The 23,132-nt window shown below is 61.9% G+C and overlaps 1 protein-coding gene across 3 annotated transcripts; it reads right to left on the bottom strand.

Annotated features, from left to right (window-relative positions):
* Nucleotides 1-205: 205 nt before the first annotated feature.
* GNAI2 (G protein subunit alpha i2) lies at nt 206-22,125 on the bottom strand. Of its 3 annotated transcripts, none has more exons than XM_062200929.1 (9): nt 21,979-22,125; nt 9,437-9,479; nt 9,055-9,196; nt 8,712-8,872; nt 6,340-6,468; nt 5,798-5,927; nt 5,554-5,707; nt 4,754-4,964; nt 206-358 (listed from the first exon to the last, which is right to left on the bottom strand). In XM_062200929.1, exons 1-8 carry the CDS (start codon nt 22,094-22,096, stop codon nt 4,774-4,776), a joined length of 1,068 nt encoding a protein of 355 aa, XP_062056913.1. In that variant the 5' UTR covers nt 22,097-22,125; the 3' UTR covers nt 206-358; nt 4,754-4,773. The 3 variants fall into 3 exon arrangements, with proteins under 3 accessions (XP_062056913.1, XP_062056912.1, XP_062056911.1); XM_062200928.1 differs by lacking the exon at nt 206-358 and adding an exon at nt 3,216-4,158 and having other exon boundaries at nt 4,751-4,964; XM_062200927.1 differs by lacking the exon at nt 206-358 and adding an exon at nt 3,216-4,158.
* Between the last annotated feature and the right edge of the window lie 1,007 nt (nt 22,126-23,132).

Here is a 23,132-nt window from a genome sequence, read left to right as displayed (position 1 = left end):
CTCCTGACTCAAGTCCCAGTGAGGTCAGAGGGCAGGTGTTGACAAGTGGTAAAGACGTCCTGGGGTGCCTGCATCCCATATCAAGTGCCTGGGTTTGAGTCCTGGCTCTGCTTTCTTTCTTTTCTATTTTTTAAAAGATTTTATTTATTTATTTGCGAGGTAGAGTTACAGACAGTGAGAGGAAGAGACAGAGAGAAAGGTCTTCCTTCCATTGGTTCACTCCCCAAATGGCCGCAACGGTCGGAGCTATGCTGATCCAAAGCCAGGAGCCAGGAGCTTCTTCCAGGTTTCCCATGTGGGTGCAGGGGCCCAAGTATTTGGGCCATCTTCTACTGCTTTCCCAGGCCATAGCAGAGAGCTGGATGGGAAGAGGAGCAGCTGGGATTAGAACCAGCACCCACGTGGGATGCTGGCACTGCAGGCAGAGGATTAACCTATTGCGCCACGGCGTCAGCCCCAGCTCTGCTTTCAATCCAGCTTCCTGCTAATGCACAGCTAATGCGGTGGTGATGGTTCAAGTACCTGGGACACTGCCACCCATGTGGGAGATCTGGAATGAGTTCCCAGCTCCCACTTCACCCTAGCCTAGCCTTGTCTGTTGACAGGCATTTGGGAGGGAACAAGTGGATAGAAGGTCTCTATTTCTTTCTGCGTCTCTGCCTTTCAAATAAATAAAATAAAAATTTTAAAACTAGAATGCATGCCCTTAAAATAAAAAAGCAGAGTCGATGGGAGGAGCTTCCAAACTACTATTTTCCTCCCAAGCAAGAGCACCTGTTGAGAAGCTAAGGCAGGGAAGAGAAAAGGACCCCATGGCCTTGACCTCTGCTCCCCTTGGGCACTGGTACCTGGCACTCGGTGACGGAATGAAGGCTGAGTGGCTGGGCAGGCACGCACACACATGCAGTCCACAGCTGCCTGCACACCCCAGCTGGCTGGGGGCATCGACCTGGATGGTGGGGGCCGCCTTCCCCACTGGGAGTCTGAGGGGGCACTTCAGGGAATGCAGATCCTCATGGCAGGGATAAGAACCCTTAGGATCTCAGGAGACACAGGGATTCGGGTCAGCTTTTTGAGTGCAGGCCCAGACCAGGAATTCAGCCGAAAGAAGCTGCAGTCCCAATCTTGCTCTGGCCCTTCCCCGACTCCCAGGCCACAGGATCTGGCTGGCCATGCCACCTGCCAGGCAGTTGTGAGCTTGGCACTCTGGGTTGGGTGGGGAGGGGCTCCTGCAGTGACCCTTGCCCATTATGCACCTCACCTCTGGGCCTCTACCCCCCTGCTGGGGGCTCCTCCTCACAGGGTCTCCCTCCAGTCTCCCCTCTCCAGGCCTCTCTGACTCTTCATGCTCGTCTCTTTCTCTCCTGCCAGCTGTTTCCCTAACCCTCAAATGGGTTAAAAATACCCAGGCTGCCACCGCCCCAGCAGCTGGAGCAACTATTTGGAGTGGGTCAGGCCCTCCTGGGGGCGGATCAGCCTTGTGGCCGCCGCCACACTGGGGGCAGCAGCCTGGGTCCCTCCTTGCCTCTGTATGTCCTGCGAAGGGTCTGCAGCTGCCCATGGGTGGGGACGGGAAGATGCATGTTCTCACAGTGGGTGGCGGCTCTGGGCACACAAAGCTAGAGCGGTGCTCCTCTGGCCCTCCTCGGCCAGCTGCTCCCGCACGAGGAGGAATGGCTGAGGCCCAGCCCAGGCAGCTCCAGGCAGTGGGGGCACCCAGAAGCCCATCTCACGGAGTCCCTGTAGTTGGAGCACAGGACACCTGCATGGTTCCTCCTGCCATCGCCCCCCATGGCTGGGAATTTCCCCATCACCAAAGACAAGGCAGAATTGAGAGGCCGCCCCCGCCAATGCTGGGACAATGGAGCCTTATGCCCTGGGAGTCAGAGCTGGGGTAGGAGGGCCAAGGGCAGGTTGGGGCCAAGCTGTCAGCACCCAGGGACCCCCCTGCTTGCCAGGACCCCACCCAGACCCACTGCCAAGCCGAGTACAAGGGGGATCCTGGCCAGAGTCCTGTATGGCCCACCCAGGAGGGAGGCCCTGGGTGCGCCAGGCAGCCAAGCCAATGCCAGCCCCTCAATGGTGTCTCTGTGCAAGGTCTCCCCCTCAGGACAGAGGAAGGAACCATCTCCGGTGCCTGCTTCCTGCAGGGCGGGCATCACCCCACGGAAGCCGCTCCCGCCTGCTCATCTGAGAACAACGAGGTCCAGGCCTGAGCCCCTGCAGGAAGCCAGGGATCCTGTTCTCCTTGTCGGCCGGCCCTCGCAGGCAGAGGTACCCGGAAAGGCCCGAGGAACTGAGGAGGGAGCGCTGATGGCCTTCCGACAGGGACAGCCGGCCGGGGCCTCTTATCTCCTGCCAGGCTGGAGCCCCTGCGGCGGCGGGGCACTGGCAGGTGTGTGGAGGCGGGGTCCCGAGTCCCCGACCCAACCCCTCCCTCCTCGCCTCCACGGCGCCGACCCCGGGCCACCCTCGGCCCGCGCCGCTTTGTCCGGCCCGGGCGCGGAGCCAAGGCCGCCTCACAAAGCTGTCTTTGTGCCCCGCGGCCTCCGCGGGGGCCCAGTGACGTCAGCCTTCGTGACTGACCCGGTGGAGCCGAGCAGGGCGGCGGCGCCCCCTGGCGGCCGGAGGCGGCGGCGCGGGCCTCAGAGGCCATTCTGTCTCGAGCCCTGGCTGTAGGCTCCGCCAGCGGCTGCCCCTACAGTTCATGGGCAGAAGTCCAGGCGCCTCGCCTGGCACTCAGGGACCACCCTGCAGATCTTCTTCTGCCGTTTCCTCCTCTAGCAACGCGCGGGCACTTCCCAGGGCTTCACGGCACCCTCCACATTCATGACCCCAGTGCCCACACGGCCGGTGACCCCCAGGCTCACCAGGCTCCCACCCTTTGGGTGTTGAGGGGCTCTCCTGTGGAGGCCCTTGCTGGCCTTCTGCTCAGTCATGCCACGACCAACAACCGGCACAGTCCCCGGGCCTGGGTACCAAGAGGATGCAAGTCACCAGCTCCTGCACTGGAGACCCCACAGCACCTCTCTTGCTCCAAGGCTGCCCAGACCGAAGGCCAGGGCACACCCGGGAGGAGGCCCAGCCCCAGTGCCCACTGGTCCAAGAAGTCGGAAAGCTGAGTGCCCAGGGCCCAGCCACCATCACCACCCTGGTCTGCCTGGGACCCGGGGCCTCTGCCCATGGGAGAAGGAATACCCTGCAACTTTGGGTAGTTTTTTTTTTTTTTCTTTCTACATTTTATTATTTCAAACCACGTGAACAATTCCATAAAACATGTGAAAAAAGCAAGGAAGTGTTCAACGCTGAAGGACCCGGGCCTGGGGCGAGGGCACGAGGGGAGGGGCGGGGCCCCACAGCAGGCAGCGGCGGTTCCTAGGTTAGCGCTAAGGAGCTACATGGAGGTTAATGGAGCCTGGGTCCAGGGCCGCCAGGGTGGGGCCCTCAGTGACCTTGGCAGTTGTCTGGAACAGCCCTTGGAACCCAATTCTGTGGCGGGCGGGGCAGGGTGGGGCGGGGCGGCCCTCAGAGGGGACGGGTGTAAACAGGCAGACACACTCAAGGCACGGAGTCGCTGGAGGGGCGTGGGTGGGTGCTGGTCAGGACCGGACAGTTTTAAATAGTTTTTCTCTAAAAAGTGTTCTAGGTTTGCAGGGTTATTTTTTTTTTTTTCTTTACTTTCATTTTTTTAAAAAGCGACGAGAATGAGCAGGTGGACTGTGGTCTCCGGGAATGGTGGCGTCTCACGCTTCTTGTGCTTTTTCCTTTGGGGCCTCCGAGCGGCGGGGAGGCGGGTGGGCAGGAGGCTCCCTGTAAACATCTGGACTTGGGCTGGGTCAGGGGTCCAGGCTGGAGGAGTGAGTGCCGCTCCAGACACGGGCTTTGGGGGACTCAGCAGTGCCCCCCACACCCCAGAACTGATGCCCAGGAAGGGGGTACCGTGGCCACTGCCGACAGCTCCGACCAGGCCAGGCTTCCAACAGGGAGGCCTGTGGCAGCCCCTCCCAGGTCTGGAGCTGAGGGAGGGGACAGGGAGCTGAGAACAGAGGAAGGAGAGGGGGAAAGCGGCCAAGGGGTGGGGCAGGGGCACGGGCGGGGAGCATGGTCTTCTCACCCCCATCTTCCTCGGGGCTGGGGGCAGCGGAGTCGGCGGTGGCCCTGGAGGTGGGGGATGGGTCAGGAGTTGGCCAGTGTGTACCACTCTCTTCCTGCCCCCCTAGATGGTGGCCCTGTTCCTTTTGGCCACCCACTTGTTACCAGGGACACAGTTGCTGCCCAGGAATCAGTTTCTGTGGCTGGGTTACAGGAGGGAGGGGAGCCTAGAGCACTGGCAGTGCCATCCCCACCTGTTCCAGGGCCTGTGGGGCCAGGCCAGCCTGAACCCAGGACCTTCGGAGAGATCGGACAGCTCAGGATGAGCGTGGGGCCTGTGCAGCGCCTCCAGCTGCCACCAGGCTAGGCCAGTGGCTCTGGGGGTGAGCAGCTGAGTGTCCCCCAAGGCACACTGGGACAGCTGTTTCTGTCCTGGGGCGGGCCGTGCCCCTCCGGACCCCTGGGTACTGAAGCACCTGCCAGGGTCCTGCACCCCTTGCACTTGACCTGATTCATCCTCCAGGCTCCCATCTTGTCCTCTGCTCTCCCACTGTCCCTCCCCGCCACAGCCAGGTTCGGCACCCCCAACCCGGTCCTCTCAGTCTCCAGCCCACCCCACCCGTTCCTCCCAGCTCCCGCCTCGCGCCCACTGGCTCACCACCTTGCCAGGCCCGCTGCCCCTCAGAAGAGGCCGCAGTCCTTCAGGTTGTTCTTGATGATGACGTCGGTGACGGCGTCGAACACGAACTGCACGTTCTTGGTGTCGGTGGCGCACGTGAAGTGCGTGTAGATCTCCTTGGTGTCTTTGCGCTTGTTCAGGTCCTCAAACTTGCTCTGGATGTAGCTGGCTGCCTCGTCATACTTGTTGGCCCCTGGGGAAGGCATAGCGAAAACTTGTGTGTGTGTGTGGCGGGCAGGCTCCGTCCTACCTGGCCAGCAGGGTTCTGTGTGTGTGGGTGACAAGCACAAGACGTGTGTGTGCGTGTGCACAGGATGAGTGCGTGAGGAGGGGCCCTGGGAGGGATGCCATGTGCACGTGCTCAGGGAAGAAGGACCCCACAGGGCTGGCGTTGTGGCCAAGCAGGTAAAGCCACTGCCTGAGATGCCAGTATCCGATACGGGCACTGGGTTCATGCCCTGGTTGCTCCTCTTCTGATCCAGCTCCCTGCTAATGGCCTGGGTAAAGCAGCAGAAGGTGACTCAAGTGTTTGGGTCTCTGCCACCCACGTGGGAGACCCCTACGAAGCTTCAGCCTGGCCCAGCCTTGGCTGTTGTGGGCATCTGGGGAGTGAGCCAGCAGATGGAATCTCTCTCTAACTCTGCCTTCCAAATAAATCTTTTTAAAAAGAGCCCCACGTGTGCAGACAACTGCAGCAGCCTAATTGAGGTGCCATGGGGGACCCGCAGGCCACCTCGTCACCACTGGCTCCTCCCCGAGGCCCTGTGCCCACAGCCCCACACCTGTGTACTCAGGAAAGCAGATGGTCAGGTGGCTGTGTGTGATCTTCTCCTCAAACAGGTCCTTCTTGTTGAGGAAGAGGATGATGGACGTGTCCGTGAACCACTTGTTGTTGCAGATGCTGTCAAACAGCTTCATGCTCTCATGCATGCGGTTCTAGGGGCAGGGCAGAGGTCAGCGCCAGCCACCAGGCCGCTCGGGCCTGCCCCCAGGAGGCTCGTCCTCAGCATTCTCCCAGCCTCTCACCATCTCCTCGTCCTCAGCTAGCACCAAGTCATAGGCGCTCAAGGCGACGCAGAAGATGATGGCTGTGACGCCCTCAAAGCAGTGGATCCACTTCTTCCGCTCCGACCGCTGGCCACCCACATCAAACATCCTGTGGACACAGGCTCACCATAGCTCCAGGGAAGGGAGCCCTGGGGGAGGTGCCCTGTCCCATTTTGCAGGCTGGCAAACTGAGGAAGGAGCTTGCCCAGAGCAGGATAGCTGCCTTGACAGCAAGGACCCCGCTTCCCCAGCACACCCCTGGGCCAAACCAGGGCACGTCTAAGGCGGTAGGGTCGGGGGCCTGGGCAGCAGGCCAGCGTGCCGATCTGTGGGGTGGGGTTAGAGGAGCAGGGAGCTACTGGTGGGAGGTGGCGTGGATCCTGGCCCCGGAGCTCCTCGCGTGGTGAGGATGTGCATCCCCAGAACACAGCCTTGGCAAACCTCAGAGTGGAGCTGGGGGGTCTCCGCACCAGCCCCTTCCTTTGCCGCCCCAAGGGCTGGCAGATCCCACCCCCACTTACTTGAAGTGCAGGTCCTTGAAGGTGAAATGCGTCTCCACGATCCCTGTGGTCTTCACGCGGGTGCGCAGCACGTCCTGCTGCGTGGGGATGTAGTCGCTCTGTGCGATGCGCTCCAGGTCGTTCAGGTAGCTGCGGGGCGCGGGGGGCGGGTCAGTGGGTACCTGCATGGGGCCTCCTTGCCTGGACCCCGGATAAGGTGGGAGAGCCCCCTCCCTCCCGTGCCCACGTTTCTCTGACAAAACCCTTGCTTCCTTAGCTCCGGCCTGCATTACATTCATTGCTCAGATGCAGAAGCCAGGACTCAGGAGTTCCTTGCTTCCCACTTGCAGAATGGGACTGGAGGGAGGTACAGCTGCAGGGCCAGCCAGCCAAGCCCTAGCAGTGAGGGTCGGAGCCAAGCCTGCCTCAGACAGGATCCAGGTAGTGCTACAGGCAAGGCAGTGGGAGGGGCAGATCAGTCCCCAGCGAGGGATTCAGGATGCTAATTGGTGCAATTACAGCACCCGCCACACAACAGCTTGGTGCAGTCCCTCGCTGTGGGGCTGGGCATGCTGGGGCCTGCCAGGCCCAGTGGGCTCTTTGCCCAGCACCCAATAAAATGGGCGCCTCGGGGGACGGGCAAAGACACCTGCTTGGCGGGGCCCCAAGGGCTCCTCATTACTAGCTCCCTTAATTAGCACCAGCATTGCCCCTGCAGGGTCTTGGGACCAGCCCTGTGCCTGCTTCCATATCCTCGCTGTGAATAAAGGCTGGGTCCAGGCCTCCATGCTGCCGTCCCATCCCAACGCCTCGCTCCTGGGGCCAGCCCTTGGCTTCCACCAAGAGCCAGGCCAAACCAGGCCAGAGGGAAATGATCTCAGAGACACAGGGACAGAACAGAAAAACAGGAAGGGCCATGGGGGACCGTGACGCATGTGCCATGACCTGCATACCATGGCCCGCCCCCTACTGACAGAGCCCCTGGCCTGCAGGCCTCATGGTGAGCTCCACACCAGCCTCTCCCTTCTCCCCAGCAGGTAGACTCACCCCAGGGACCCCTGCCCCACTGCAGTCTTGGAGGACTGCTGGGAAGAGGGCTGGACCCTGGGGTTTCCCAGTCTGCATCCTACTCCCAGGTGATCCTGTCCAGGCAGAGTCCTGCTTGGGAGAGCGAAACCCCACTCCCAAAACAGTGCTGGGCATACAGTGGGTGTTTACTATCTGGGCAAAGGAGAAAACAGGGTGACTGCAAAGTGGGAAGTGGCCCGGAGGGCGCCTATCCCCCACTTCCGCCCTGTGCTGTGGGCACTGAAGCAGCAATGGTTGACCGGTTCACCCCTCCCTGTCCCTGGGGCCCAGAAACTCTGTTGTGACTGAGCCCATGATCTCGGGGGTGGGGGTAGGGGGGGCCTGGAGGCCCCACACTGCGGGCTGTGACTCTGCAGTTCCTGTGGAAGGGACACACAGCCATTCGGGACACACAAGGAGGGTGGGGAGAGACTGTCCTTGGGATTGAGCAGGGCTCAGGGACATGGCCAGGAAAGACCCTCCTCCCCTGCCCCCTCACTGGGGTGCAGCCCTCCAGGACAGGCTGGGGAGCGATGGCAGCAGGAGCCAGAGGCTGATCCACACGGAGGGCGGGCTGCAGCGCGGTGTGGAGCAGGGCTTAGGGAGCGGCAGCACAGTCTATCTGGCGGCACCAACTGAAGCCTGTGGGTGTTCCCTGAGCCTTGCACAGCGTCACTGTCTGCCAGCCTCGTGTCCTGTTCCCTATGGGGTCCTCAGCACCCCTCTCCAGTCCTGGCATCTGGTGGAGTGGCCGGGAAGGAGTTTGTCTGTCACATCTCTGGGACCCTCAGGACTCCCCGTGACTCCCCAGCTGAGTCCTGGGCTTCATGGCCATTGAGGGTGATGCTGAGGTCTGGGCTGCAGCCTGCACACTCACTTGTCACCTTCCCTCCTTGGGGCAGCCTCTCCCAGCAGCCTGGACATCCTTTGTCGCAGGTGCAGCTCTAGGATTCTGCACAAGTCCTGCTCCTGCCTGCAACCCACTTCCCTTTCCTCTCTGTGTAGCTCCCGCCCAGAGCTCAGCGGAAGCAGCTCCTCTCGTGGGCTTCCCCCAGCTCCCACCATTACACGGGCACCCTAAGCTGTCACTGCTTGGGGACCGGTCTCCTCCACTCATCAGTGTCCAGGAAAGCCTTGCCCAGAGCAGGCTGCAGCAAATGCTCTCCGGAAACGTTTGAAGACACACACCTAAGACTCAGTTGGACAGGAAGAGAGACTGAAGAGCGTGGTGCCGCCCCGCCCCGCCCCGCGCCAGAAAACACCAAGGCCTTGGCCAACAGCAGTCAGCTGCACAGAGAACCAGGGACCCTGCTGGGGACACTCACTAGGCGGCTGAGTCGTTGAGCTGGTACTCCCGCGAGCGGCCAAAGCAGGCCTGCACCCCTTGGTCAGCCCAGAGCCTCCGGATGACGCCAGACAGGTCCTCAGGGAGCACTCCCTGCTCCTCGGCAGCAGCTGACAGCGCAAACAGCTGCCTGGCATCGTCCTGGACACAGCAGTGGGTGGTCAGCCAGGTGAAGGAGCGGACCCGCACCCTGAATGTCAGAGGCAGGGAGACCTCTGGAGAGGGAATGGGGCCCAGGCTGGGACAGTCTCGGGCTCCCCAGGACAAGACTTGCCCTGAAGGCTTTGGGGAGGTGGGTGGGGGGACGGGGAGAGCGCTCATACATTGCGGGAGGTATCGGCAAAGTCAATCTGCAGGTTGCCCATGGCCTTGACAATGGCCATGATGGACTGGATGGTGTTGCTGTAGACCACTGCCCGGTACTGCCGGCATTCCTCCTCCGAGTAGCCATCCTCGTGGATGATCCTGAAGGCCAGAGGTCAGGGGTTAGGGACTGTAGAGCACTGGGGGCTCACCAGGCTGCCCAGGGCTGTATGGGCCTGCAGGGACCTGCTGCAGAGATGGGGAACCTGACCCTGACCCGTCACGATCTGCGGATGGACAACCATCTCAGAGAAGGTCCTGGGCCTGGCTAGGATGGGCCAGGCCCAGACAGAGGAGAGAGGAAATCAAGGCACGGGGGCCGCCTCCCACGCACACGCTTACTTCATCTGCTTGACGATGGTACTCTTTCCGGACTCCCCAGCACCTGCAACAGAGGGCACAGGCGGTCAGGAGCCGGCCCAGCTGCCTGTAGCCCTGGGGGCAGAACTCACTCCCCAGCAGATGCATAGTGAGATGGAGGCAGCTGGGCCCGGCGGGGAGCTAAGCTAGCGGGGCTGCAGCTGGCAGTGCCACAGTGCAACAGAGAGCACACAGGTCCCCAGCAGACCCTGGAGGCTTTGCCTCCCACAAGCTCCACTGTCCACTACAGCTCCTGACTACACTGGCTGGAGCCATAGCGGCCGCCTGCATTCCCTGGTGATCTCGAACACGCGGGCCTGCCTCGCTGCAAAGCTGTTGTGAACCAACACAGCCCTCAGGCCGACCTGGCAGGCAAGTGCCTCCTGCAACCCCATCTTTTATAAACAAATAATTTTTTTAAAAAATGTTAAAAATGTGGAGGAACATATTTCTTTTTTTTACAGGCAGAGTGGATAGTGAGCGAGAGAGAAAAACAGAGAGAAAGGTCTTCCTTTTTGCCGTTGGTTCACTCTCCAATGGCCGCCGCGGCCGGCGCGCTGCGACCGGTGCACCACGCTGATCCGAAGCCAGGAGCCAGGTGCTTCTCCTGGTCTCCCACGTGGGTGCAGGGCCCAAGCACTTGGGCCATCCTCCACTGCACTCCTGGGCCACAGCAGAGAGCTGGCCTGGAAGAGGGGCAACTGGGACAGAATCCGGTGCCCCATCTGGGACTAGAACCCGGTGTGCCGGTGCCGCAAGGCAGAGGATTAGCCTGTTAAGCCACAGTGCCGGCCGGAGGAACATATTTCAAAAAATAGTGCTTTAAGATAAATTTAAAAATAAAAATTAGATGATAAATATTCATCTTCTATTGAGGGAGATGTTTCTAGGTATTACACAGAACCCAGAATCCTTCAAAGTAAGGGCCAGGGCAGGCATTTGGCACAGCAGGGAAGGCATCCCTTAGGACCCCTGTGTCCCATATGAGAGTGCCTGGGTTTGAGTCCAGGCTTTGCTCACAACTCCAGCTTCCTGCTAATGCAGGAAGACAGCCAGTGATGGCTTAAGTAGTTGGGTCCCTGCCACCTACATGGGAGACCTGGATGGAGTTTCTGGCTCCTAGCTCCGGTATACCCCAGTCCTGGCTACTGAGTGCATTTAGAGTGAACCAGTAAATAAAAGCTTTTTGGAAAACAACAACTTTGGAAAACAACAACTCCTTGCAGACTTTGCAGGACAATGGCCTGGGAGGGCATTTACAAAAGCAAATCCCCAGGCCCCACCTCAAACACACAGAGCCAGCTCCTGGGGAGTGCAGCAGCGGCGCAGGAACCTGCAGTCCCCAGGGAGTCTGCGCAGGGAAGTAAGAACCAGGCTGGGGGATACAGGGACCAGAGGCAGGGCCTCTCTGCTACCGGGCCTGAGCTCAGCTGGGCCCTGGCCCCTTCCTGGCCTTCGCAGACTTCCCTCGGCTCCTGTCAGGATCCTGATTCTCCTGAGCACCGTGGCAGGACTGTCCCTCTGGGTGGCCCTGCGGGCTGGGTGTGTGGGAGGTAAAGCCTGGGGACTTTGTCCTCACGGGGCTGGTCAGAACAACCTCTGAGGACCAGGGCACTCACAGACAACTCAATGCAGGCAGCGGTGGTAACACCAGCAACGACGACGGCAACAGTAATAGTAGCGGCAAGGCAGTGAGGAGCGCCCGTGCCGGAGGCTCCCCTTTCCTGATACCCCCACGGGTCCTTCAAGTCTCCAGCGCAGTCCTGACCAGTGGCTTCTGTGCTCGCCCCCACCCGACATGGAGACCGGAGGTGGCTCACCTCACCCCCCACGGGGCACCTCCCAGAGCCTCCCCAGTGCCACTGCTCCCTCCTCCCAGCCTGGCCCAGTCTGCGCAGCAGCACTGAGGCCTTCCCATCTTCGCTTCCTGACCTCAGACCCAATTTTACTGGGGGAAACTAAGGCACAGCTGTGGCCCCCACAACAGTGGGGGGGGGGTAGTGAGCACGAGGCGTAGGAGGAGTCCACGTCCCAGCAGCTGCCCTCAGTGGCAGGGTCTGAGCTCGCCTCACAAGCTCCACAATCCCTGGGCTTCTAGTGGTCCCAGGACGGAGGCGAGGGCTGGGCAGGCTTTGGGCAGCGGCTGGGGCCATGATGCCTCTACTCTGGCACTAGAGGCACTGAGCCCAGCGTATTCCCCTGGGCAAGGTGGGTGCTCCTTGGTCAGCCAAGTGCGAGTGTCAGCCCAGGGCCTGGGAAAGCCTGGCAGTGGAGCCCGATCCCCCAGGGCCCCAAACATCCATCAGGGCGGGGAGGGCAGCAGTGGCCCCAGCTCTCCTTACCAGTTGCCCCCTCTTGTGGAGCAGAGGCCAATATGTGGTCAGGGGTCAGATAGTCATGCTGTCCCCAGCCACGTGACCTGAGACTCAGAGGGCAGCTGTCTGGGGCACAGGGGGCCTGAACTCCAGTGCAAAGGTTGCCCCTGCCTGTGTGACTATGGGACCCCGGACCACCCGAGGCATCAATTTCCCCACCTGGCCAGGCCCTGGGAGTGGAGGGGGCGTCTGGCCCTTTGATGCCTCTCTTGGCAGCTGTGTAGGCCCCTTGAGACCCTGGCCAGCGGTGGGGATGACAGGGTAAATCTGCTTTGCATCCACTTTCCCTAGCAGGGTTAGCAGAGACCATGGCAGGCAGCACCTGAGCAAGCTGGGCTGTGAGCCAGGACACTTGCAGCCTACCCAAGCCAGCTGAAGGCCCACCTCTCTGTCCCCTTCCACCGGGTTTCCCTCCTAAGGCCTCTCAGATGCTGAGTTAGGAAGCCATTCTCTGCTGTCAGCAGGGGTCACTGCAAGGAGCCCCATCGGACAGGTGGGTGACACGGCCTGGGAGCCTGTGTCCCGGGGCTGCGGCCGGTCCCTCTGTCCTTCCAGCAGCGTGACTCAGGCGGGAAGCAGTGAGTGGCAGGACAAGGGCGTGGTGCTGTAGCCAGGCAGGAAGCACGGGGACACCAGGACAGTGAGGGGCATGGCCCAGGAGCAGAGAGAGCAGACAAGGTGGCCAGGAACAGGGGTGGGTGACGCCAAGACCCTGGCTCTGGCACACAGCCGGTAGCCTCACCCATCACTACTCTGGCTTGTCCCCTTTTCCGTCAGGGCCAGACGGGTCTCTCCTAGCAGGCATGCTGCCATGTGGCCCAGTTCGCTTGCACCCTGCCTTCCGGGGGCATCTTCACCACCTGACTCCAGACTGCTGCAATAGTGCTAGGCGGGGAGCTGAGCCAACAGAAGGGGGCAGGAGTCGGCCCCTCCTGGCCCTCCGCCTCCAGCTGGATGAGACCAAAGGGGCCCACCGAGCTTCCCTGGGGTGGCCATGACATTCCCACTGGGCCACAGCCCTCCTCCTGTGGTGCAGCTGCTGGGCCCGCAGCAGGTGGGTGGTAATCACAGCGGCTGCTTCCACTCTAGGAGTGCTGAGTCCCCGTGGAGGAGGGGAGGGGAGGGGAGGGGAGGGATGGATGACGGCACCACCCCACCTGCTGGAACACAGCCGGCAGGCTCCTGCCCGTGGGACAAGCCCACAGGAGAGTCGCGCGATGCTATTCCCAGGCCCCAGCATTCAAGTCACTGGTGTGTGTTCATCTCAGCCCTCGGCCTTCTAAAGGCTTAGGTCCGCTGGGAGGCTGACACACTGACTGCTGTCTTCTCCAGCAGAGGTGGCTGGGCCCCGAGAGGCCAGCCTGTCCATCTCTTGCCTTTAGATCTTCTCCCAGAGGGAAGTCCAGGCCTACCGCAGTCCCGACGCCCACCCTGATCCCTTGAGATCCCCAGAAGTTTTAGCTCCCCTGCTGCCTTGTCCTGGAACAGCATCTGTGAAACGGGTGGGGATTAAATGCAAAGTTCTCCTGGTGCCCGGCTCACGATGAGCGTTCTGATCACAGTTATCGCTATTTTTCTGTCCTCTTCAAGAACACAGACTTCCCCGAACCTCTCACTTCCTGCAGCCCACAATGACCATGCTGTGCTGGTCACTGCGATGGCAACCTGCAGAGTGGCCGCCGTGGCCAGCACATTTGAAGGAGTGCTTCTGAAGGCTTTCAGATACAGACCAGAGGAAGAGCCGTGAACAGCGGCTCCCAGGCTGACTCAGAAGCGTGGTGGCTCCCTGCTGGGACTCGGCGCGTGGAGCAGACAGGAGTCACTGCCACTCACTCCGCTGCTGGCTTCCTCGCCTCCCTTCCACACAACCTGGCACTCCTGCACCACTGGACACGCCCTCGTGCCCAGCAGCCTCACTGCACACACTCAGAAAGCTGGGCAGGCTGGGTATGGGGCCTCCCTGGAGACAGCTCCCACGCCGGTGGGCTCCCCTGGCACACAGGGGGCAGGGAGAACAGCCAGCTGACGTGGCGGGCCTGAGGGAAGCAGCGCCTGGGACCACAGGGGAGACTTGGGCAGCGCCCAGCTCTAACCCACAACGCCGGGCCCGCCCACCCTGCCACAAACCCCAGGCCTACCGCCCCAGGGGCACTGTGGAGAAGGTGGGGTAAGCCCTGGGAAGCCCACCCCAAACGCTTCCCAGACACCACCTCCTATTTTCCTCCCCAGAAAGTGCCACATTCCCAGCTCGGCTCCAGATGCTGTCATGCGGGCTGGCGCTGGCGCCTCCCCAGGGTTTCAGCCCAGCCACCACCAGGGGGAGCCCAGCAGCCAGGGACACAGGGGAGGACGGAAGGCCTGGGCAGCGTCCGGTTATGTTTTGTTTCAGAAGAGCGGCCTCAGCTAGGGGCGGCCAGGGGAGGTGGCTGGGACCCTCACGCACCACCCCACCGTGGGAAGCCCCAGCCTCAAGACTGCATGCACAGAACAATGGGAGCGGGAGGCGGGGGAGAGGGCCCCCGCCAGACAAAGGCCTTCTAAGCCCCACCCCTGGCGTCTCTTCCTTCCTCCAGGTGCTGCTCTTTGGCCCCTCAATACCTCCAAGGAGGCCCAGTCCAGGTTGGGCACTGTGGGGGGCAGGGACATGGGGTCTTGGGTGGGGCCTGCAACACTGCCACTGGTGCATGTGGCCTGCCCTTCCACCGGATGCCCCAATAGCCCCCCCCCGCCCCCCAGCCTCGGCCACCTGGGCTGCCTCCAGAGGCTTCCAACCCACAGTCTGGCTTGCTACTAACAGGTAGTGATCTCTCTACAAAGGAAACTGAGGCGTGGGGTGGAGCGTGCCTCTCTCAACAGGGTCCTGCCCAGGGCTCAGAGGGAGGCTTAGACCCCGGGTGAGGACAGATGGCAGTCTGGGGTGAAGGAGGCTGGCTCCCGTCCATCACTGGCCCCTCAGGCCCTGGCTCTTACCCTGGACAGGAGCCAGGAGATGCCGGACAAGCTGCGGGTCACAGAAGGAGCTGGGCCACTCAGCACACCCTCCTTCCTGAAGTTTCTTCGTTTAAGGAACCCCTTCGCTGTTCTCAAGGCCCCCGAGTAACCCTCACCTCTCTTCTGTTTCATTGTGGTGGACTGTGGGTGAGATGGCTGGTACAAGGGCCTCAGTGGACCCAACTGCACAATGCACCCCGCCATGGGAAAACGGTGACCCAAGGCCTGCCCTGAGCAGCCCCTGTGGGGTCCTCACCCTCACCTGCCCAACACAAGCCATCACTTGTTGGCGAGTCCATGCTAAGTCATGACATCACTGGGCCCAGAACCGGGCCCAGAGAGGGAAGAGGCCATAGGTCACACAGCATGGGAGGCAAAAGACGGGGCCTCATGGTGCACAGAAGCGTGCGTATTTCCTGCTCTGGCTGCTGCAAGTGTCAAGCCTCTCTTGGGCCTTAGTCCCAGGGCCTGGCCTTGGCCTGCAGACACAGCGAAGAACCCCTGGGCACCTCCAGGCCACAAAACTCAGATTTGGTGGCCCCAGCAGCTGTCACAGCTGCCCCCAGCCCATACCACAGCCATGGCCACCACAGAGCCCCACTCACCATGGGAGCCCCTCAGGAACTCTGCCCCCAATCCCACTTGTCCAGACAACTCCCAGTCTCAGGGAGCCCCCAAACCCCAGACTTCGCCAGCCTCCAAGTTTGCTCGGGCCTGGACTCGGTGCCCCAAAGGCTGGGGGTTGTGGGAGGCACCAGCACGTAACAGGCGCAGTGCAGGGCTAAGCTGCCACCCATGACAGACAGTCATTCCCAGCCACACAGCAGGCTTCTGGTTTCGATCAGCACGGAGATTCGTGCATGGTCTGTGTCCCACCTTTCAGCCCCTTACAAACTCTGAAAAAGGAGCTGAAGCCCCCAAGGCAGGCAGGCCTTCCAGGTAGATGCAGAACACAGGTGTTCCCGGCATCCGCCCATCCTCCTGACGGACCAATTCCTGCCAGCCAGGTCCGAGGGGCCACAGCAGTTGGAGCACATACAGGGTCAGCTCCTGGCATCTCCACTTATTAGTTAAGTCATGTCATGTCCATGAGCCTCAATTTCTCCAACAATGAAATGGGTACAATGACTCAGCTGCACAAGATTGAATAAGACTATGCACCCAACAGTCAAGGCTCAATCAGAGGCAGCTGCTGTTATCATCAAAGGGGACACTGAGGCCCAGACGGTGGTCTCTGGGAAGCCTTATGCTGGGCCAAGGGTCCCCCTGTCTACCCCCAAGCAGGGGAAACCCAGAGTGAGCTAATCCTGGGGCCGCTGCTCCATTTCCAGGCATTCATCTCAGCCTGTGATGGCCTTCCGGCTTTGGAAGGCAATGGCCGCTCGGGAATCTAAGAGCAGCCTCTGCCTTCCTGCCAGCCCTCCTGCTGGCGTCCCTCTCCCAGCCACCACTTCCTGTGGCCTAAGGAGGGGCCTGGAATTCTTCTCAGAGGCGCCACCTTCTCTGGGACCTTGGGTCCAGCAGTTGCTGGGACAGGACACGGGACAGAGCTACCTGGACTGGTCCGAAACCAGTGACCGCCAGCAGGGCGGCCCACAGCACACAGACAAGCCGGGCAGCCGTTCATCGCCTTGACTCCCGAGGTGGCAAAGTCCTGGGGTTCACACCCGTGCCCTAGCATCAGGCAGCCCCCTGGCCTCTTCCTCTTTTGAGCTCCTCCTCCCCCAGCTGCTTCCTCCTTTTCCTCTGCTGTGGACGCCACTTCCCTGAGACAGAGGTGCTGCCATCAACACCCCCTCCACAGGGCTCGAGGCTGTCTGGGAGCCCCTGGAATCCTACGAGCCACAGGATGCCTCCCCCATGGGAGCTCACCTTGAGGCCCTCGCTCAGATGGGCCTGCCGCTCCCTTCCCAACCTGAAAGTATCCTCGGAAGGCCAGCACCAAGGGCCCAGCCCGGCGAGGGTTCCACTAGCCCTGGATCATTCCTCCCAAATCACCAAGAACAGGAACGAGGTTGAGGGCAGACAGTAAGAACAGGAGTTCCAGGCTAGAGGAACAGGGTGGGGCTGAGCACAGGGGACCCCGCCCTGCACCTGGAGTGGAGAGGAGCGGCAGGTATCAGGGCCACCACTAAGCACCCAATTCTTCGTCCTCTCCAGGGCACCCTGAAGAGCATTCTTGGGCCTGGCCCATCAGCCATGACCTGGCCAGACCCTGTTGCCCCCTGCCCCAAGCCACCAGGAAGAAACGGCCCAAAGGGGTGTGGACAAAGTGCCGGGAAGCCCTGGTCCCTCAGTGGTTAGGAGAAGGGTGGACAAAGCTTTCTCCACTCTATTCCTGTCTGGTGAATAGGGGGCTTTAGAGACCGCTGGGGCAGCCAGGGACTAAGACAGAGGGCCAGACACACAGGACCAAAGGGTTTGCCTGTGCCAGCCTCTGGCCACAATGCTGGAGTCCTGGGGCCTTCACTGGGCCCTGATCACGCCCTGCTCCCAGCACTACTTGCTGCCACTTCCTAGGCAAATAAATATTCACAGGCCTGGGACACCAGTGGTGCCCGCCGGTGACCCTGCTCCTCAGGCTAGCCCAGGGCCAAGCTCTGATAGACTGCCCAGGCCCAAAGGGGCCCCTGAGCAGGCCAGCCCTCACTGGGAGCCTGATCTCCAACTCAAACAGTGGGAGGCTCAATGCTGCTTTAGGGCCTCTGGCTTGGAAGCCCGGCCCCCAGCCTGGCCCACTCCCTCTCCCCACCCCCAGCCAGCGTGGGACGCCCCGCTGAGCCTCAGCATCACTTCCTCCTCCACGGCTACCCTAGTTCACCTGGTCTCCCAGATCGCTGACTCTGACTCTGGAGATGCAACTTTCCACTCCATACCAACACTGGAGTGACGGGCAGGGGCGGAGCGCAGGCAGAAGTCAGAAATGGCCTGGACCCCAGCTCAGTCCCGTCGTGGGAGCTCAGTCCCCCACCGCTCCTGAAGACAAAGCCTGGGGGAGGGGTGGGAAGAAGAGGCTTGGAGACCAGAGCTGCCCCGCCTCCCATTCAAGTGCTAATGAACTCCAGCTGGGGTGGAGCAGGTTTGGGGGGGTGTCAGGGCTGGAGGCCCGGCTGGGTACCAGCCCACCTGGCACTGAGGGCTCTGACACATACCCCCAGCCCCAGGCCTGAGCTCCCCAGGATAGTCTATCGCTCCAGCTGGCACTATTTGCATGCTGTGCTCTCCCCACTTGCCCTGAGCAGCTGCCAGAGGCCAGGGGAAGGGGTTCCCCAGGGTCACCATACTGGGGCCAGGCAGCCTCTAAGATGGGGTAACCCCTTCACAGGGAACTCTCTCGGCTCTGCAGAAGCCAGCACAAGGTGCTCCCCATTCTCCCACCACCAGGCTTTGCTGCACCCTCTCCACAAGGCCCGTGGCTACAAGCAGGCACTCCTGGCCTCAGGTTAGGGGTGGAGAGCAAAACTCCTGCCAGGGGTTCACCTGCACGGGCTTCTCAGGTCTGTGTGACCCCAAGCACTGGCCCAGGGAGGGTGGGCCTCCTCCCCCAGGCCAGGCAGCACTCATTTAAGGCCTTGGGAGTCCGTGTAGGCAAGGTCTTTCTGCCTCAGGTCCTTGCTGAGCTGGCTCCTCAGTGCCCAGCCGTGGCAAATGGCACTCATTTTTCAAGGCCACTCAGAGGACCTCTCCTCCAGGAAGCCCCCTTCACAGGCACCAACAGAGTCTGCCCACTACCCAGGATCCCTGGATATATTCAGCAGCTTTGTTCTTTCCACACACACTTAGTATGCACAGCCCTGGGCTACAGACACAGCACAGCGGCCACGACTCCTCACGTGAACTTCACCTGGCAGGCCCTTTCTCCATGCAGGCTCTGTGCTGGCCAGGCCCAGCAGCTCTGTGCCCCACGGCCGAGGGCAGGCCCAGTCCCCACCAGCAGGACCAGCCAGCTCAGGCTGTAGGGGAGCTACTGGAGGGTGAGAGACAGAGAGACAGCAGCTCCACAGCAGCCAGCAAGCAGCCTGAATTGGAAGGAAAAACGCAGTCGCTCTCCCACATGGACAGCTGGGGTCCTCCCTGTTGTGCACTGTGCACTGGGCTAGGCTGAGGCTGGGCGGCACTTAGTTCTGCAGGGGACATGGCTGACTCGGAGGGACCCACAGAGCGTGTGGTGGGCTAGGAGGAAAAGCCTGAAGAGCTTTGCTCTCAATGTCCCCTGGGCCCCTGCCACCTGCCCACACCACGGCATGCCACACTGTGGCCCAGCGATTCCCATCTTACTCTTCCTCCGGTCTGTCCTCACACCAAGAGGACACTTTCTTCGTGCAACAAACAGGTGAGAAGCACCCAACAGGTGCCAGGCTGCATACTGGGCACAGGAATGAAGGGGACACAGCCCTACCCTGCAGCCATGAGGGAGGCAACCAGGAGCCAGGGAGATGCTTGACCTGCCCTGGCGGGGGAAGGCTGCTGCGAGAGACCCTGAGTAAGGCTGCGGGGCTCACCAGACGCAAAGTCCTGGGTGCAGAAAGGGAACTGCTGTTCATTACTTCCACGTCTCCACACATTTGGCCACACACACAATCCCATCTTACAGCTGAGCCTCCCCCAGCAACTCTGACTTCCTTCCCCTTAAGCGCCAGTCCTCAGGCCCCAGATTCCATATGGGTCTTGCTGGTCAGTTCAGCTGAACTGGGCAGGGGTGGGGGGCGTCCCTGAAGCAGGAGTGGTAGCGGCTCCTCTGCATCAAGCTGCCAGGAAAAACCCTCTTGCCAGTGTGTACTACATCTGCCCCTGCCCTGGTGACAGCGACTGTGCCCGCCTCCTGGCAGGGCTACCAGGGACGGGAGGGAGCCAGCGTGCGGGTGGGGCAGCAGGCGTGGTTCTGGCAGCCAGAGAAGGCTGGCAGTTACCCAGCCTGAGGCCCGTTGCCTGGACAGTCTCCCGCTACGTGAGACAGGCGCCCAGAACTCAGAACCAGCCACAGCCGGGCTCCCACCGCCACCTTCTAACTGGAGGGGAAGGGATGGCTCAAGCCAGGACCCTTCTCCGGCAGCCACAGCGGACAGGGTCCTGCGGTCCAGGCAGAGCTTGGTTTCCTAGCCTCGTGCAGCTCACACTCTGCAGGGTCTCAGTCCCTAGCTCGCACAGCTACCAAACTCCTGCTCTCTCTGTCCTGCCTGAGGCAGCACTTGTCTGGCCCAAACCCAGGAAGCCCATTTTACAGAGGCAACAAAGGCCAGAGAGGCCTAACACCGGGATGGACGCCTCAGGCCAGAAAGTGCTGAGCCAGACACTGCACCCTGGCTGCTATGGGCCCAGCGGGGGAGGGGCTGCCAGGGCCCACCTGGTCTGGCCCCAAAGCTTCGCTGGGCTCCCAGGGGCATGCCTGGTGGGACTCGGGGACACTTCAGAGTCGGGGCAAAGAACAGGCCAAGCATCCCGTGTCCCCTGACCCTGCGGCCCACTCCCCTGTCCCCTCAGCCACCAGAAGGGCTGTGATCAGCCTAGGGAGGGCTGGCCAGAGGCTCCTGGCTGGGCGCGGGGAGGCAGCGGGTACCGGAAGTGCCCTCCCAGGCCCGGCAGCGACGGGCATTCCGCCGCGTCGACACCCACTCACCGCCGCTGCACTCGCTGCAGACAGGAAGAGGCAAGCGCCCAACGCAAGGCAGCCCAGGAGGCTGGGCCGCCGCCCCTTCCCGCCCCTTCTCTTCCTCCCCGCGGCAGCAGCGGAACGGATGCCATTTTGAAACCTCCGGGGCTGTGCCCCTGAGGCCGGGCCCGCAGGGACAGTCAACAGATGGGCCCATAATAGAGCTACATGCTGTTCCCGGGCCACAGGCCCAGCGTGAAAAGCCCAGCTTTTCACAGCCTGGAGGCTCCCGGGCCGCTCCGAGGCAGAGGGGCCACACCCCCACACACATACTATCCAGCCTGTACCGCTGTTCCGAGGGCCTGCCCCCACCCGAAACCCCCCCAAACCAGGCTTCCACTGGGCACCACCCCTGCTCCCAGAGGAGGCTGGCCGGGGACAACCAGCAGACCCAACATCTTTGTAAAAGGCCAGCTCAGATGCCTGGGGGCACCCTGACCCACCACAGCTGGCCCCCCAACCCCTCGTTCAGCTCCACCACCCCCCTCACACAGCCCCAAGATCCGACAGGCCCACCCCCTCGCGGAGCCCACAGCCCAGGCCCCGTCAGCGGATCTCCTCGGCCCGCCCGCAGGGGCAGCAACATGTCGGCTGTCTCACCACTTCCACTTCCCCCACCACTCCAGCAGCCACCATCTTCCCTGGCCTTGGAAGCAGCCACAACCCCAGCCTCCTCCACATGCCCTCCCACCTCGAACACTTCCCTCTCGGCAGCCCAGCCAGGCCTTGGAGACGGGAAAACAAATTCCCAGGGAGCGGAGTCTCCCTGGAAAGTTGAGCCTGGCCCCCTCCCCCAGAGGGACCAGTGGAGCCTCAGTCCAGCCCCTTTGGAGGATTTGCCTAAACGTCCCCTCCCCCCGGGGCGGGGGGTCTTCTCAGAGCCAGGCCCACCTGGTGCAGGGGGAGTGGAGGATCAGGGGGCAGCACTTAGGGGAGGAAGGGCACAGGTGTGGCGAGGGAGGCCTGCAGAGGTGGGTCTCTAGAGGTTCTGGCTGGAGACAGGGCTCAGGAGCAGTTGGCTCCCACCCTGAGGGTCGGGGTGCACAGGTGTAGGGCACAGGTTCAGAGGATGGATGGGACACAGATTGGGGCAGGGAGCTGGTGGGGCCCTGCGGATGCTCCTGTCCAACAGGAATCCGGGGAACAGACAGGGGAAACAGGTGAAGCCCAAGGGTGGAGGCAGAGTGGGGTGCCGGGGTCTGGGTAGCGGCTATCGGAGGATGGAAAAGCTATGTGAGGCTGGTCAGTAGGGAGAGACAATCAAGCAGGGGTCTGGGCAGCGATGTTGGGGCACTGCTGGCTGGGTTAGGGGTTGCTGAGTCTGGGATGAGCTACCCAGGTCTCTGGGTAGGACCACAGGTCTAGACCAACCCAGAATCGCCCACCATTATTTGCGGGTCTCGGCCAGGCTGTTAAGGGTTCAAGCCCAGATGGGATCCAGACTGGTGAGTCTGAAGCCCCTGTCTTGTCTGGGAAGTCAAGGGTCCCAGCGCGGGGCGCGGCCTCACCCAACAACAGCAACTTCACCTCCCGCGCCGCCTTCTCGCCATCCTCCCGCAAGTTCTTGTCGATCATCTTTGAGCGCTCGGCCGCCGCCTTGTCCTCGGCGCTCACGGTGCAGCCCATCCCGCCGTCCGCCGGCCCGGCCGCCGCCCGGCCCCCACACGGCCCACGGCCCGGCTCGGCCCCGCCCGACCCACTCCGCTCCCGCCGCCGGCCCTCCGCGGGTTAGCTCTCGGGTCGGCAGTTCCGAGCGTCTGCGGGAGGCGCCTTCCCCGTGGCCGCGCACCGACGGCGGGGCGGGCTAGGGGTGGGGCCCCGGTGAGCGCAGCCCGGGACTGGGCCGGGGCGGGCCTGGGGGGCGGCACCGTAAGAGATTCGGGGCTGGCGATTGGCTCGAGGGAGGAGCGAGAGGCAAAGTGAGGCGCAGCCCCGGCTGCGGCCGTGGAGGCGGGGCCACGCGGAGGGACCGCGATAGCGGTGGAGTCCAACGGGGAGACCCGGCACTGGGCGGGCTGCAGGCGGGGCCGGGCTCCCATTGGGTACCGGGCGCCCGGAGTCGGCGGCGGGCGGGTAGAGTAACCCGAGGGTGGGGAGCCGGTGCCCCGAGGGCCGAGCACGAGCCCGCCCTCGGAGCCGCTTCAAGTAGGGCGAGAGGGGAGGAGGCGTGTCTTCCTCACTTGTTAGTTAATGTACCCAATAAACTCGTTTCGGGATCTGCAGAACCCGAGAGCCTTTCTGGACTGCGGTTTTGGTTTTGTTTTGTTTTGTTTTGTTTTTTCTCTTTTCAATCTTAAGCGGGTTTCCTCCCTTTCTTTCTCTGGGTAGTAACAAAATCAAAAACAAAAATAAGTCGATTGCCAGCTCCACACCTTGACCTGAGCGGTCTTTCTGAGACATCAGAGTTCACGCACACTTCCCTGATCTGCTGGGAGACGGTGTCCTGCAGCAGCCACCTAGGACTGCAGCCTGGGCCGAGCAACCGGGAAAAAGGGAGAGAGAGAGAGAGACACGAGAGAGACGTTACCACCGGGCTTCTGGAAACAAAAGTGACTGTGGTCTTGTATCTTATGACCTGTTCCTTCCACGGTCAGTACCACCTCCCATGTCCCCTCTGGCTGGGCAAAGGTGGGGTGCCGGCAGTACTGTTTCCAGCTGAATC

The sequence above is a fragment of the Lepus europaeus genome, chromosome 9, assembly GCF_033115175.1.
Source record: "Lepus europaeus isolate LE1 chromosome 9, mLepTim1.pri, whole genome shotgun sequence".
NCBI lineage: Eukaryota > Metazoa > Chordata > Mammalia > Lagomorpha > Leporidae > Lepus > Lepus europaeus.
Note: the sequence above shows the minus strand (reverse complement) of the source record. Positions and strands in the feature narration are given on the sequence as shown.

Coding starts and splice junctions, on each gene's coding strand:
- GNAI2 (XM_062200929.1), bottom strand. CDS start 22,096: ATGGGCTGCACCGTGAGCGCCGAGGACAAGGCGGCGGCCGAGCGCTCA. Junction 9,480..21,978: donor GGTGAAGTTGCTGTTGTTGG/GTGAGGCCGCGC, acceptor CCTCTGTTGCAG/GTGCTGGGGAGTCCGGAAAG. Junction 9,197..9,436: donor ACCATCGTCAAGCAGATGAA/GTAAGCGTGTGC, acceptor TCTGGCCTTCAG/GATCATCCACGAGGATGGCT.